This window comes from Chiroxiphia lanceolata, chromosome 8 (assembly GCF_009829145.1).
Source record: "Chiroxiphia lanceolata isolate bChiLan1 chromosome 8, bChiLan1.pri, whole genome shotgun sequence".
Taxonomy (NCBI): Eukaryota; Metazoa; Chordata; class Aves; order Passeriformes; family Pipridae; genus Chiroxiphia; species Chiroxiphia lanceolata.
The window spans coordinates 15,387,460-15,404,855 of NC_045644.1; the positions used below are offsets into that span (position 1 = coordinate 15,387,460).

General features: G+C 35.4%; 1 protein-coding gene across 1 annotated transcript in view; it reads left to right on the top strand.

Annotated features, from left to right (window-relative positions):
- ADGRA1 (adhesion G protein-coupled receptor A1) overlaps window positions 1-17,396 on the top strand; it is a 267,200-nt gene that overhangs the window by 111,084 nt on the left and 138,720 nt on the right. Inside the window, exons 6-7 of the mRNA XM_032695218.1 lie at window positions 279-442; window positions 15,818-16,031. Of these exons, the coding sequence (XP_032551109.1) occupies window positions 279-442; window positions 15,818-16,031 (378 nt within the window). The remainder of the gene's footprint in view (window positions 1-278; window positions 443-15,817; window positions 16,032-17,396) is intronic.

Sequence of the window (17,396 nt, forward strand, 5' to 3'; positions counted from 1 at the left end):
GTAACACATACTCAGGTTTTTTTCAGTAGTGTCAGTGATGCTGTTCTGTAAACAACCTAGAATTTTTGCATAATGTTGTGGAAGTAATTAACAGTGGGGCAGTGTATATTGGTTGTCTCAGAATGTCTTTGTATTTATACAGCTATAGTTACACATCCATAGTGACGCATCTATCTAGATTAGTTCTCTTTGGAGTTAAATAATTTGAATCTAACAGAAAGAAGTATATTTATAAAAACTGCATGTGTACCAACTGTGATAATTCTTTGCCTTTCTAGACATTTCAACACTGATTCACTCATTTGTGACTGTAATCTAAAATGGATCTTGCAATGGGCCAGAAACGCTTCGGTTCGAATAGCGGAGGAAACGGTTTGTGCTTACCCCAGTGCTTTACATGGACTGTCACTTTATAACCTGAAGGAAAACCAGCTGATATGTGGTGAGTTGTACTCTCATTTGATGTTACAAATTGAAGTGAAGCCCAGGGAAAATACTAAAAACCAGATATGATAAAAAAAAAAAATCTGACTTGACTATAGACACAAGAAATTCAGGTATGTGACACAGAGGATACAACTAAGATTGAAAGAGAATGGAAAAAACCCCATAGTTCTTATTTCATATCTCAAGAACACTGCCAGTATGTTCAGTGATATATAATTATGACTTAAAATATTAACTTGTGATGCCAGCTCTACGTTGTATACTGCGTGAAACCGAGGATTCCTACAGGAATTTATAGAATGTTTATTTCAAGTTGTATATCTGACAGTGTGAAGTAAATGCCAGATTTCATTCTTCTATTTTTCTTTTATATAAACCTATAACTATACATTTTAGCACCACATTCTGGGGATGAATAGAATTTTTATGGTGAGCTTCAGTTAGGTGAATTCTGTATTTGAAGATCTAGATGTGAAGCACTTTCTGGACATTTTCCACATAAGAAACATGATTGATATGGTGTGAGGAAGAAAGCAAAAAAATATGAATGAGTAAGGAAGACTCATTTCCGAGTGAATACTGTCTAGCAATGAGCAGACTAAAACAGAGATTTTTTAAAAGTATCACATGCTGTGGAGAAAAGATCATTGCCTAAGGGGATGCTGGTGGGTTTCATAATCAGAAGTCTAATTCACATGTACTTGATTAATCACAGAATCTTTGAATCTTTGACGTTCTTGAATGGCAGAAAATTGCTTAGATGGTGACTTTACTATTGTCTTTTGCAAACAAAAGGAGAATCACACATTTCTCCAAATAACTACAAGAAGAATTATGTGTGTTGCTAACAAATACATTCATAGCAGAAGGGAGATCAGAAGTTGACTGGAGTGATATATAAAACAACAAATACAGATGCTTACAAGTTGGGAGAGATGTGAAAGGGTGTGAGTACTAGCTACAGAGGGTCCATCAGCTGAATTGTTAAGGAAACACAGATACATGTCTGGAGGCAAATAAGGAATGAGCTCTTGTGAGTGAAAGGCAGAGAAGTTTTGAGTAGCTTGGGTTACTGAACATTTGAAATTCTGCAATACTTCTCAAATATCAAACTCCCTTTTTATAGAGAGCCAGCATGGGCATCTTCATAGAGATCCATTTCCCAGCAGGAAAAGTACTTCTTCTGAAAATGCTGGAAGGATCAGAAGAGTGATTAAGGACTGTTAATTGGTATTTCCAGGTTACAAATGAATATAAACCTGTGAATTTTACGGAGAAAATGAAAGCAATTTCTCAGAATTTTGTACTTTAGTTCCCAATAGGACTCCTTATCACACCTGATACAGAATTTATAAAGCCCATCTAGTTCTCACTGCTATTTATATTGTCCACAGAACACTTGACAAGGTGGTAATGACTGACAGTAGTTTGACACTGCTTCCAATATCCACAGAGAGTTTTACAGTGGTTATATTTGCTGAGCCTTCCACCAGCTCTGTAATGTCTGCCAGGTACTTCACAGTGCTCATAATATCTGCTGAGCAACTCACAGTGCCCAGAACATTTAGCAATTTTATTTTCCGTAACTTAATTTGAACTTAGGCATAACAGAAGGCTGTCTGGCACCAAAATAATATTGAGAATGATTTAAAAATATGTGTTGGAATATGCATAGAGCTGATCAAATTAAACATATCTTAAAGAAAATATAGAGTGATTTAAAAACTAAAACCTCCTGCGTGTGAATATCTTCCGTGCTGTCAGACGTTTGTATTTATAGTCACTGATCTTCCTTCTACATGCTAAAAGACTTCATTAGGTATTGCAGTCACAAGATGAGCAAAGAAAAGAACAAAAGGGGAAAAATAAAAAATAGAAGGGAAATGGGCAAAGATATTTGCAGGTGAGTTAGAGAATTAACTAAAAAGTCAAAGTATGTGGATTCTGAATAGCTACAGGGAGCAGTTTGCCATCAGTTTTTTAGGTTTATTTTATATTTTGATGGGATTAAAAAATCACCTTTTGAATTTCTTTCTAGCAAATCTTTCTCATGCATCTGATAACTCACGATAGCCAAAGTAGTGAGTTGCCTGTTGAAAACAGTTAAAAACCTCCTTTAGGGATTTTTATGAGTTAAGTAACTGCACAGTTATAGAATTCCCAAGGTTCTGCTTGCATATTTCTCTAACAGCTTTTAAGAATTATTTAGATCTTCTTTAACCAAATTATCCAACTGTCAGAAGTGTTTGGCTATAAAACAGTTTTTCACAATGTTTTCACTTTGTCTTCTGCCTTAATGATGAGGGACTGTGATGAATTCATGATGGTATGGACAGAGTATGTTTCCGAAAAATGACTGTGAAATTGGCTTCATACAGTGCCTTGTTACTCTTTCTCCGTGCGTCCAAATGAGACTCAATTTACAGTAGGAAAATTACACTTTCCTGAATACCAGTGATATAAATTCCACCTGAGGTCTGATAGGAGTCCGTGATTCTCCCTGGTGCACATCAGCAGAGATGGATTCTCTAGGCCAAATTCTTCACTCAGAAAAGACCTGTATGAGTTTTTGTCTTAAGGGCATTATGAAAGACTGCTCTTAAAGCTGGGATCTGATTATTTTTACTGATAAATGAGATCTTAGAATTTAGTTTCTTGGCCTCAAAGCTGTATTGATGTTACTGAACTAACATCACTAAGAAGTAAAAGTTCAATTGTTCTTCAAATTACAATTGACATAACTCTGATGGAGCATTTTTCTATTAAGAAATGTTGACTCATGAAAACAGATGTTTGGGAAAGTGCAGACCTTCTTCTTTCCCCGAGTCAGATTTTATTTAAAATTTAGAAAGTAGTTGACATAGTATCAATAATGTTTAGATAAATTATTTGGCTAAAAATGATGTAGATATTTACTAAATAATACAAAAAATGTTGTAAAGGTCAAATTATAAAAATCATTGGATGATGCTTTAAGACATGTTTATTTATTTATTTACTTATTTATTTATTTATACCACAGAGAAAATTATCTAATTCTTCTGGGACAGAATACTGTTTCTCCTGCAGATCTCCTATAAATTAAAATCTTGCTTTTTGCATGTACATATGCTCTACAGATGTTTATAAATAAGTAATTTAGACCATACTATTCCCTTTTTTTAATTAAAAAGGAAACTGCTTCAAAGGAAAATATAAAAGGATACTGAGAAATCTATTTTTTTTGCTTAGATTTTATTGCATTAATACATAATAAATTACATTTTTATTCCTTATCATTATGCATTTTTTCATGCAGTGAATAGATAAGTTTTGTTCTTTTTTTTGGTGTCAGTAGCTTTTCAGGTTTGTGTAGTCTACTGTCCTAATCTTGGTCATGATATTGTTGCATGGGTCTATAAAGCAGACAGGTTCAAAGAACTAGAGGTAGTATCTTGTCAGTTCTCAGGAAATCTAAATGTAGAGAAACATCTAGATTTTTTTTCAGGTGATTTCACTCTACTCAACCAGATGGTTTGCTGTGATACATTTGCATCACCTCATCATAGCACTTTCAGGCAAGCTGGTTCTGCTGCATGTCACCTTTCTTGTTGTTGTCCTTACCTTTCCTAGCTGTCTGCTATGAGGCAGTCTGGCAGAAAGCCTGATAAAGCAATCTTTTAACAGTCTTGAAAGGCTCTCAGGCCATGTTAGCAAAGCTTGTTCTGGCCCTTTGAGTCTGACCCTTTCATGAAATACTGGCTAAATGTAATCCCCAAAAACTATGTTTACCCTCTTTCTCTGTGTTGATGTAAAGCTATGCACAAGTCTTTTCCTTGGAAGAAATGAATCAATTACTTCTATCTTTACTGTGCTTATGCATTGAATGGTTTTGCTTCCCACTTCCTTAGTAGCTGTTTTGTATTGAATGGGAAAAAATCTCCTTCCATGTTGAGCTACTTCAGCATTTGACTGTATTACAAGAGTTAAAAGAAGTTTTAAGATACAGCATTATTTATTTATCTACACTGTGCACATCTCTGAAAAGCCCATGCCATTGAAGTAATAATAACCAGTGAAGGCCACAGACACAATCAGCAAAGCTAGTATTAGTACATGTTTTTCTTATACTATCCTCAACAAAGAAACTTCCAATGTTAGATACATTCATTTAAGACACAGTCTTGGGGGAAAATATGGTGAAAATAGAACTTGCAAAGCACAGAGTAATGGCAAATTACAAAACAAAATACCTCAGGTTAGTCATTTTCCTTTCATGACTGAGGTAGCATCTGGTTTTAGGTAGTGTCTCTTCTACTGTAATGGGGGTAGGATTCCTCCCTAGTCTCAGGAACCTGTTTTTCAGAGGTATAGAACCCACTGCTTCAGTACCCAGAAGCTCAGTTTGAATTCTGTTGTTGCTCTGTGAGCTCCACGTTCATGAAAATCAACTGTAGAGTGTTTCACAGGACTTAGAGGAGTTCTTACAGTATATTATTTTGAAAGTATGTATTATGACAAAATGTGTATTCTGTTCATGGGTAGTGCACCTGTTGGTTGTGATCAATGGAATTTTAGTGAGAAATGTTTTAGATTGGTTCATAATTTACTAATAGCTTTAATAGTCAATTAGGACTTTCACTAGGGATGGCAAGCAGTGAGCACTCAAAATACAGAACTGGATTTTTGTCTGTATAGGATCTGTATGGTTAGGTTTCTGGTATGCCTCAGGGGGCTCTCTACTGAGAAAAGTGTTAACACTGCAGAAGTATAAAAATCCATCCTGCTGAAAATAGAGATGAGAAAACAAGATAAAAGGTGCAAGTTGTGAGTGTCCAAGAATGTTTGAATTATGCAGTCTCTGAACTCTGTAAACTACCTTAAAGTTTTAATTCGTGAGTGAAATTAGCAAGCTCTAGCTCATTATTGAAATGTGGTTTTTTGAGTATGATAGATACTCAAAAAGTATCTATCTAGGAAGTCCACTTCAAAGGGAGGGATAAAAATCAAAGAGATAAATCTTTTTCTGACTTCTGTATTCTGCAATAAAACTCTTTAAATGTTTCATAGAAAATGTAAATAATTTATTGGGAGGGAGGAGATATAGTTGTTAGGGACTTGTTTGTACTTAACCAGCACCTTGTCTTTTGTAGTTTGCCTCACTTCACTGAGAATCAGAGTATCTGTTCCCCCAAAGAAACAGAGTCAGGTTAAAATGGCTTTTTACTCTGATGCTCTGTACCTGTTCACACTGAAACTTGTGCAAAGCAAAAAAAGAAGAAAACATTTATATTCTTTATGCACTCATTCTGGTTGTGTTCTTAGAGATTTCTTGTCTATTTTACGATTCGACTTCTTACATATGAAGGTAGGAAGTACTTTCATTGTTACTTATCTACTTAAACTTTTTAATCTGCACTTCTCGTGCTTAAGTATTAGCAGAACATTAAGGCATGTTTCTCTCAGGCCACATGCAGCTCCCTAGTCTATTTTCATAAGTAACTTTTTTTTTTTCAATCTTACCTAAAATACAGAAAAATTCAGAACATTCAAGCCAAGCCATTTTAAATCAGTTAGAGTAATACCATTGGGAAAAAAGAGAACTTTTTTTTCCTATACTTCCTCTGTAAATTACTTTAATTTTTTGAAGCATCTTTCTTTTTCCTTGACATAGATTCTTAAAACACAGTGTGGCTTGAAGTGCTTTCTCAGCAATGATGGAATAGTGTTGTTTTAGATACAGTATTTCTTGAAATGTCCTTATAATTTTACCTGATATAGTTGCACATTGTTTTCCCTTCACTTGTAGCAGAGTAAGTCAGTGTACACTGTCCAGTAGTAAGAACTTTGAAAGAAATATGTACTTTTAAAATGCTAAGAAAAAAAAATAGATAGGTATTGGGGAATTTTGTCTTTGAAAGGAGACTTTTTCAACATTTAAATTTAAGCTGAAATCAGCTGAATGCATTCACTCTCTTACTGTGTCGGTTTTTAAGAATACTGTCAGTTATTCTGTGTTAGGCATGTTGGCTGAGAAATGAGATTTGAATTTTTCGTGCCAAAAATTAAATACCTACATTGCTGTTTGAGTCTTAAAATGACAAATGTATGTAGACTGTTTTAAAAGTTTCCTTTCATATATAAAATATATTGCAATAACAAATACTGGCTCAAAGTTAAAAAGGAACGTTTCTTCTTCATTTATTTCTGTATACTAAACATTGTTTTGTTTGGATCTCATTTGTTACTGACTTAAATTTAGGGATGGCCTTGAGATTATGGTTTCAGCCGTTTCTTTCTTAATTTACAAATCATTCTTGCTGCATTAACACAGTGTAAATATTGAACTGTGTGGGGTTTCCAGTGTGTAGTAACTGACTAAACTCAAAATCTCAAGTATGAGGAATGATGGATTAATTGTCCAGATTTCGATTCCAGTCCTGCAGTTTCTTGGCAGTTCACAGGTAGCTTGCTGCATTCATGCAGAGCATCATTGTCTTCAAGAATATGCAGGATCAAGACTTCAGCTCCAGTTCTGTGGGAAGTGCCTGATCATATGAATAGGTCTAATTATGTTGAAATAGGAATAGTCACATTAGTAACCTTTCACAGGATTAGGTTTTGCAGGATATGGATGGTGATACAATTAGTAATATTTAAATCCTCTTCCAATTATTTCTGGTTTACAATGTTGGCAGTTCATTATTTTCTTTAATAACAAAATTTATATAATAACAGAATGCCTATAAATTGAGTAATGTAACTATATTTTGGACCTTTCAAAGATAGATGGGATAGATTCATTTTCTGCCAGAGCCAAGTGGCCATTTTGTATATCAAAGTTGGTTTCCATCCTATCATTTGGTAGTATAAAACAAACAATGCTTTAAACCTTTTGGTTGCAAATTCTAGATTTCTCATTCTAGCATGATCAGTCTCAAATTGGGGGGGGGAGGGGAGAATATGTTGCCCAACATTTTACATTAAACATTATTATCTAATTTCTTTAGTGGCAATTTAGAACACTGCTGCAGAGTTGGAGGCACAAAGGTAATAACAGTTAAATCTTGTGAAATAGTAGAAGTATTAAAATGGTCAGTTGAGGATAAATTTTACTACTACGTATTTTCTTGCATCTGTGCTCACACATGAAAATCCAGTTCAACAGAACATTTCACCCCTGAAATCTTGCTGATTTAGATGCTGGAAATGTACCCAAGTTGTTTTTCTTACCATAACTTACTCTTACACTACATTAGAGGTTTTTAATGTACAGTTGTATCTTATTTTCTGCATCATCTTTGACTACTTGTTCCAAAAAGTATGAAAATTAACTGAAGGAAAAATTTACTAAGATGTAGTGAGAATAGCAGTGAAATGAAACCTCTGACTGGCCATTCCCCTGGTTGCTCATGAGCAAAGCAGTGGTAAGACAGACAGCCTTGACTGCAACCCTTGGAGTATCCCCTAAGATATATTCTTTATTCTTAATATCGTAATATGTACTTTAAAAGACTAGGGTTAAATTTTATACTGGTGATTTCTAGATAAAATTATATAAGCTTCTTTACCAATCCTGTGTTAATATTGTCCAGTTAAAAATATTTATTAGAGTTTGCTGTAATTAATCTGAATTGTTCTCATGGGAAAATTCTCTATAAAGCTTCCATCCCAACAACCTCTCTTTTAATTAAGTGGAGTATACCATAGTGATATTTCACATTTTTATAGCACCTTTCATCATACAGCACTTTCTTTAATGCTTGTATAAAAATGGCTGTTGAAAGCTGCAGTTTCTGACACTGTCAACTGGGCTGAGAGGAGTTTGGAATGGAAGAATTTAATACTTCAGCAGAACTGTCACTTGTTAAGCATCTTTTATGATTTTCATATTTCTTTTTTGTTTGGCATTCTGGCAACACAGATGAGTACTCATGCAGCCTGATGGACTCTGGGCAGTTAGGTGCAATCACTTCCACTCTTGGAACCTTTCATGATCCAAGTGTGCAGTAATGATATGAAAATAAAAAGAAGGTATCTAGGTATATTTAGGGTTTGGAAAGATGAGTGCCACCACTGCACTTCGCAGTTAGATAACGCTAAACGATATATTTGATGATACCTGTTGGACCTCTTGGACTGAGTCCAGAGGAGAGCCATGAAGATAATTAGGGAGATGGAACACCTTTCCTATGAGGAAAGGCTGAAGGAGTTCAGGTTGTTCAGCTGCAGATGAAACCTTAGTGCATCCTTTCAGTACCTAAAGAGGGTTTATAAGAAAACTGGGGACAGGCTTTTTAAGTAGGGCTCACGGCAATAGAACGAGGGGTAATGGTTTTAAATTAAAAGAGGGTCTATTTAGATTAGATATAAGGAAGAAGTTTTTTACAATGTGGGTGGTGAGACACTGGCAACAGGCTACCTAGAGAGATATGGATTCCCTGTTCCTGGAAACATTCAAGGTCAGGTTGGATGGGGCTCTGAGGAGCCTGATCTAGTTGAATATGGTCCGTGCTCATTGCAGTGGGGGGTTGGACAAGATGACCTTTAAAGGTCCCTTCCAACCCAAATCGTTCCATGCTCCTATGATTTTGTAGAGCTAGGTGCTTTACCTTGCTACTGCTCAGCCATTATTATTAACTGCAAGCTCTAATGAGTATGCAAAGCCATGAGCCTGCCAGCTTGCTTGCCATAAGGATAATTTGAGAATCAGAATTAGCTTTCTAACAATGGCTTCTGACTGTTGCCAGTGAGGGAATTTGTGTTGATGAATCTTTCAATACCATAGCTGCCAATATGTCATGGTCTTCATGTTTCAGCATGTGGCAAATAATCGAATTCTCCTAAAATAGACTTCTGGGACAATTTGACAATAAGAAGTTGAAAGGTTGCAGCAGTTTATTTGATAAGAAAGAAATCGGTGATGAAAAAACTATTTGCCCATTCTTTTAAGTTCCTTGCCAATGCAAGACAATGCAATCTTTTATTTGTTTAACTAGACCAAAACCTTGAATTCCATATTGTGGAAATCTTTCAAGTAACTGTTACCATTTTACAAATTAAAATATCATGATAGCTGACATTTATATTAGATGCTATTAAGTGAAACCTACTACCTCTGTATTTCACTGCCTATACTTTCCTATCAAGTAAATCACTGCTATCAACAGTAAATAAGAAAGGGTTTTACCACTGCTTCCTCACTTAAAATGGTTGTAATTGACACAACATACATCAGTCCCTGGATGGAACCAGTGCAAAAATGATAATTTATTTTCACAGGACCTTATAAATCTGGGGGAAACTCCTGTAGACAAAGACAGGTTGAATAACTTTGTTATCTATCTGCTGAGTGCTGGATGAAACCTGTATTACTTGAATTTGCTAAAAGTGATGAGATTTGAATTGTATTTTTCCCAGCTCAGACTTTCTTAGTTTCTATGTAGATATATATTGTTTTAATTAAATAAATCAGATAAGTTATAGGATCCAAATGAGTCTCAGTGACTCATCCAAAGCTATAATTTTAACTCATCTCAGCATATATGCACTGAATTTAATCTTCTGTTTTGTAGATATTGAGTATCTTTATGAGGTTAGCTAACCCAGGTAACTGAAGCACCAGTAGCAGTGGACTGTGACAGCCTGGGCTCATTGTACTTCTAACTTACGAGAAATCCTACATTTACTACTGCTTATCTCCTTTGATGGCTTTATAGAAGAGCAAACTTGTATAGTAAAATGCAATACAGAATTTGTAACTTTGAATAAAACAGGATTAGTGTCAGAAGTGTTGCTCTTTGATTAGTGGCTACCATTTCAGTGTAGCATTTAGCATTACAAAAGAAACATAACCCCATAGTTTCCTTAGGAGATGCTGCAAAGAAAACCCAAAAAACCAAACCTACTTGATGTTCCTGTCTGAAAGGCATGTATGAAAGTGAAAGGTACTGATAAAATGGTGTGGAATATACCTTGCCCTGTCAGCATTGTGAAGCTCTTGGAAATAAGAAACTGTTATACAAACAGAAGCTCCACTTTTTCTGCAGTGACTAGAAAATGAATATGATACAAAACTTTCTTGTCCCATGCCCAAAAGACTTATCTTATTTTGCTGTATTTAATACATGTTGGCATCTGTATTTTCTTGATATTATGTTGAAATTGGAGCCAGGCATAGCTTTTATTAAAACTGAAGCTTGGCCCCAGTTCTGTATTCATTCTTGACTTCCTTGGCATATGGTGCTGTCTGTGACCTTCTACACCAAACCTTTTGTTACTGCCAGCAAATTTTGCAATACAGGAATTGGCATTGGTGTACTGGCACCTCCCCTTCTTGGCAGAGCTGGCCTTCAGAGCAATCCAGATCACCCTCGTTTCTTCAGTTCCATTCAGTAAATATCAACAGATATAATTTGCAGTGTCAGCAATTCAGATTTTTAACTAATGTTTTTCAATTTGTTTTTCCTCATTTTCATTTGTCCTTTTTCTTGGACTGGTTCCTTTGCTTTGTCCTCACTTCCAGCTTTCCCCCACTGTGCTTTCCATGCACATTTCTTTCCTACTGAGACTGTATACAAATATTAGAGCTCTAACACACACTTTTGTCAGCAGGATGTGCCGCGCTCTGTGGGCACGCTCAGTTCAAATAAAAAGCCCATTGGCAATACAATAAATCAAGTGATTAAAAAGAAGCAAAATGCCAACATTCTTGCTGTAGCAAACAGAATTTTCTAACAGAAGTCAGTAGTGTATCCTAAGACATGAGCAGTGTAATACTGAACTGATGTGTGGGCAGCCTGGAGAAACCTGTGGATTTTCCTATTTCTGGTTGTGTGAAAACTTTTGATATCAAACAAAGCCAGTTAATGAGGACCAGAGAATGTATAGCAGAAAACCGTGTTTATGGTAAGCTGAACAGCAAAATGTGCTAATGTAGTAACCAGGTTTATGCACTCAGAGCTATAGAGTTGTGCTGCTCAGGTTATAGGTTGTGGAGCAGGAAATGCAGCAAAGGTTGCTGGAGGTAGGACATTGTTTCTCTAGTTCCTTGTGCTGGTCATAAACACAACTTTCTGTGGTGTTTAGAGAATTTATTGCATGGGCCAGCTTTTGTGCTTACAGATTTGCTTTTGATCATTCACCCAGAAGACAGTAGTGTCATTACAAGTGCCAACAGTCTAAATAATATTGTACCTAAAAATGTAACTAAAATATGGGTAGAAATGCATTTTATATTATGATTTTTTACCAGCATTTTTGTTCCATGTGTATCAAGTAACAGCAACATTTCTTGCATATTCTTCTCCTTTCCAACTTTTAAAACAATAAAGAAGGACAAAATTGGATGTGAAATTAAAATACTTTTAAAATCTCAAGAACTGAATTGTAAAGAAAAGACATGAAATATTTAATGTGTGTACATGCGTGTGAGACAAATTGTTTTGTAAATATGTTAAAGGCATGTGCGTTGGAACATTTCCTTAGAGCTTCAGTGCACCTTGATGTTTTTTATTTTAACTAATCATTGTTAAAATAATTTCTATTTTCTTTTTCAACATCTTGGGGCTCTGCATGAATTAAAATATGCAGGGATATACTTTCTGTATAGGAAAAGACTCTGAAGTGATATTCTAATTCAGTGGTATTTGTGTAACCTGATTCCTCCTCTGTATATCCTCAGTATTCTAGTCTGGAGCTGATCTGAAATACAGGACTAGATTGCATAAAGGGTCTGACCTTCAGTCAACAAAACCCTTTTCTGCTGAGAAGTGAAAGATAATGAAAAAGATGTAATTACTGTAATGATGGGTTAGACCTTTAGATTCATGCTGCAATCAGTGATTCCTGTGATGCTCTGCTGCAATCATAGTTTAGCGCTGACTGGAAAGACAAGACAGGTAAAGACTGTGAAACACTCCATCAGCTCTTGATCTAACTGTCTATAGGAGAGTCAAACCTCTCATTTGCAGATGGTGGTGCTGGCTCAAAACTTGAGGGCAGCAGATTGAGTTGTCTTGGAAGGAGCATCTTGGAATATTTTTCAAGTGTGTAAAAAAATAAAGAAAATCCCCATAAATTACTCCCTCTCCTCTCAACATACAATAGTAAACTTTTTAATCTTATGAGGCTGTTTTGTCTGCCATACACACAAGCACAAATATGAGCATCAGACCTTATATATATTTAGTAATCAAATTTTAGTAATCCCAATTTAGTCATTAGTAATCACATAATCAAAGAAAAAATTTCTATTGTGTAGAGGTAGGCTTGCCAGAGCCGTTAAATTTCAACTGCTGTCAAATCAATGCCAAAATCGTTCCAGATACTTACAGAATTTCTTACTCCTTGCTTTAGTCTTGAAGTCAAGCTTGAAAATGCGTGTACAGCATTAATAATTTATTTTTATTCTGAGTTTGAAAGATTGTTGGATTATGGACTTAAAATAAGTATTTCCAGCTGATGCTGATGGAACTATACAATCATTTCGTAGCCATTCAGGATAAAGGGTGTTGGCCCTAATCCTGCACCTCTTATTGATGCAATTAATCTTCATATCTGTGAAGTGTGTCACAGAAGTTAACTGGAACTTCTGCATGAGTAATAGTTGCAGAACCAGCCTTGGTCATTTAAATCATGATTATCCTTGGAAAACAACTGAAGATTAGCTCTGGTATTAATTTTTTGTGTGGACATCACAGATATTAAAAGCAGATGTTTTCCAGAAGTACGTAAGTGTATCTTCCATGGTCTACAAATGTCATAATCTATAGAAACTTTACTAGTTTTAATTTGAAAATGAGTTTTCAGCATTATCTGTCAGTTTGATCAACCTAACCATGTACATTCTCAACGCTGGTCAGGAGGATATCCTAGCATAATGGTAATCCAGAAGTATGTTTAATTAATTTTGCATCTTTATTTGTACTTAGAGAGATTTGTAAAGAGAAAGGAAGTGAGTACACTGTTGATATGACTGATCTCAGTCAAGGGATCATTTTTTTAACATGCTGCAGTAAAAAAAGGTTTTCATTTACTTCTGATTGTTAATTGACAAAATCTATACGGAACACTGCACTCCCACTTCATTTCTGGGTTTGGTGATCCTCAAAGCTGGCAACGGAAGGGATAATGGTGGAGCCTTAGAGACCCACGCTAAAGGCAGCGATAAATTCAGAGTGATGGTGTTACACTACATCCATGTGCCGGGCAACTTATTTAGCTTGACTTACAGATATTGATACTCTAGTTCGCACTTTACGACTTCATAGCCTCATGACACAATGTGTCACTTACTGCATGACCAAAACTGTTTGACTAGGTACAGCATCCCCAGTTAAAAATTACTGTATTTATGAAAAATATTTTGTTTCTGTGAGTAGTGTATATTGCTGTTGTACTTGTGACAGTGTGCTTAATTTTTCTGTTTTAGTAACCGTGCCATTAATTTATGGCTAAATTTGCACTCCATTTCTTTTCCGTAATTTCATAGTTGACTTTGTAATGCAACACAAGAATTGCAACTTTTTGGAGGGAGAGATTCTCTCCATCTCCTAGTTAAAAGCCTTTAATATAAATGACTAAGACCAAGGCTGCAGCTGTTATGGCTTGCAAGCTGGATAGGCATGGTATTTGTTATGGGCAATGGAAGATATTGAGGAGAAAGTTTAAGGAAGATAAAATGCTGAGCAGTGAAATGGAGAAAAAAAAGTACTTGTCAGAAAAATAGATGTTTTGGATAGTTAGTAGTGGTGCAAATGTGGAAGGGTGACCTTTCATCTGACAACCCTGTAGGATGGATTGATATTAATGATGAGAGGCCTTTAAATGAAAACAGAAGAGAAATAAGGAAGAAGAGCTGGCTTTAAAATTCTCTTTCCTCATCAAGATAGAATGATAACCAAGGTGCAAGACTGCAGGTATTTTGTCTAAGATGAGATTGCAGTAGCGAAGTTAAAAAGTGACCCAGGCTCAGTTAATTGTTTTGGTGTTGAAGGCTGAGGTTAAAAGGTTGTGTTGTAGGAACTGTTGTGCAGGATGTTCATGGTAATGTGTTCATCGTCATGTTTGTAAGTCTTTAGTATTTTCATTACCCTTAGAATTTTGTGCAGTGATAACAAAGTAGCAGTGGTACCAATTTTTTTCTCCTACCTATATCAGAAAAAAGAAAATAAGGTTTTCCTTTATTCCTTATTATCCCAAAGAAGATTATCATCTTTCTCTAGATGCAGAGCCTCTATTTTTGTTATTCTTTTCCTAAAATGCCCTTTTTCAATTTTCTGTTACGAATTTAAAGAAGTAGCAGGAACCTCATCGTATATAGAAAATATTTTACAGAAGTTGTCTTAAGGTAGCTTTGGGGTCTAGAAATAAAAATGGAAGAAAACATATGCTATCTAGAGAATCAATCTCTAGAGAGACTGTAGGATTGAAGAAATTAACTTTCAATCCCTGTCAGATCTCTGAAATTAGCAGACTTCCATTGGGGCCAAAAATGCATATACCTTCCAAATTTACAACACTATTTATTTTTCAGTTGTGTTTAGGCATTTGGGTTTGTGATTATGGCAGCTGTTTTTTTGCAATAGTCTGCTCAGAACATGCAATATTCTCATTATTGGGGCATTTCTTAGGGAAAGACAGGAGAGATAAAATTAATTTTAAAAAAGATAGTAAAATGCATTCCACTTTTAAAAGGTAAAAAGAACTATTTAGATAAATATTTAATGTTAAGGAAGTGTATAGAGAGTAAAGATGACTTGTGGAATAGGCAGAAGGAACAGGGAAATGAAAAATCATAGGGACAGTTGAACTTTAGGGGAAAGTTTAACTTATATTAGTCTTATTATTATCCAAATCTCAGGCATTGGGATTTATTTAGGCTCTCTAGACAGTAAGTTTCATTTTGGAGCGGAGTAGGCATTTCATCTACTGACATTAAAGGGGTCTTATAAATATTAACTGTACCTATATTAATAGCTGTATTTTTTCTTTAATTGGAAGACTGATTTTTTTTTTTTATTCTGTGTACTTGTATGGTAAAGCGACCTGCCTTGAGAAGGAGGCTGGGTTGGAGCATCTCAAAAGATCCCTTCCAACCTCAACCATTCTGTGAACTGTTGGGTGAAACGCATTTTCTGTAAATATTCTAGTAATCCTGTAATTATCTGGACTCACACCAGTGAAAGAAATGTGATTTCTAGAACTGACAGCACAATGGGTAGTGGGTAGTTTGTGGTCTTGTGGTCATATATTTTATATTAGCATTTTAATGTGAATATCTAAGAAGCTACAATTGTATACAGTTATTTCACTTTACAATATTCATAAGAATTCATGGTGACTTTTTTTTTCCTATTTTTGATTATTTTTTTGTTTGTTTTCCCTGCAGCTGGGCCTCTGGAACTTCCTCTCTTTGAGCTGATCCCATCACAAAGACAAGTGGTTTTTCATGGAGACCGCCTGCCATTTCAGTGTACTGCAACATACGTTGACAATACCACCCAGGTACATTGGTACCATGCTGGTCGCCTGGTCGAAACAGATGAAGAGAGTGGCATATTTGTGGAGGACAGCATCATTCATGACTGCTGCTTAATTACACGGTAACATATACCCCTTGCAATAGTCAGACTTGTAGGCAAGGTGAGCAGATTCAACACTTGCAATAAGCCTCATAAAAACGTGCATCAGGAGTTGTTCTGTTTGAAGCAATTCAGTTGCACACTTGAATCTGAGCGTACAGAGGTAGAGATTGGCTGTGGTTCCAAATTGTACATTTTGTGTCTAAGTATTCCGATTTGAGTGACTCACAGCCAAACTGCTGCTTCCTGACACCATCTAGAAGTTTGAATTGTGATCTGCCTGTGAAGAACTACCAATTTAAAAGGCTTGGATTAGTTTTTGTAGGTTCCAATATACTAGATCCTATAGTCTTTAGTTAGGTAATCTCATATTTGTTTCTTATTAAATATTTCTCAATTTTCTGTGGCTTTTACCATCTGTATGCCTTGGTGTGCTTGAGAGACACAGAGATCTACAGACACATTTGCTGATGTGAAAAGTGCAAGAGGAATGAAGTAGAATAGGCTTCTATAAAAGAAGTAAAAACTAATATTTGGCAATGACCGTATCGTTCCAGTTTTGCTTCAGTTTTGCCTTTTAAATCTTATTTAATAAATTATTATTAATTTCAGTGTTTATTTTTGGTTTTCATCATAGAGTATTGGCTTGTCACTAAAAGCTGCTAAGTTGTTGCACGCATCCTTTTGTCCTCTGCCAATTTCCATCAGTGATCAAAAAAGAGAGTCTGATTCTGTGTCTATGTTCTGCCTTTTTCTTTGTAGAAGATGGAGTGAAAATAGCTATGCTAATTAGCTCTGTATAATCATTAACATCTTTTCACTCAACCGGTTTCTATTAATATAATTGACCTGAAATGCTTCTTGAACTATCAAATAAAAGTTGTGGAGTCAAATGAATTCCTCTCCACTGGGGTCTTTTGGCTGTATTAATTTTGTCTGCTCACTGATTATTTGACCCCTTTTGGAGTCCTATGGATCTAGAGGCACAGATCTGATCTATTCTCACAGCTACTGGCTTTCTTCTAATATCAATGTGTATGGCTTTAGCCATAATGAAAAGGACTATTAGACCAATTAGTATAGTAATGCCAAGTGCATGAGCTACTATATAATTGCCAAGTCACTTAAATTAAACATGTTCTTCCTATTGCCATTATATCAAAATTAAAAGACATGCTGTTAATCACCTCATTATATTTTTCAACTGAATTATATTTTGCACTATATAAGCAATTTGTAGAGTGTAGTAATAAACTGGAATAAATTGTCCAGAATTGTTTTCAAAATAGTTTTTCCTTTTTAAAAAGCTAGTTTGGAAGTAACTTGACTGAATTTTACCTTACATTACCAATTTTTTTACCAGACTGTAAAATAAAAATCATTGTC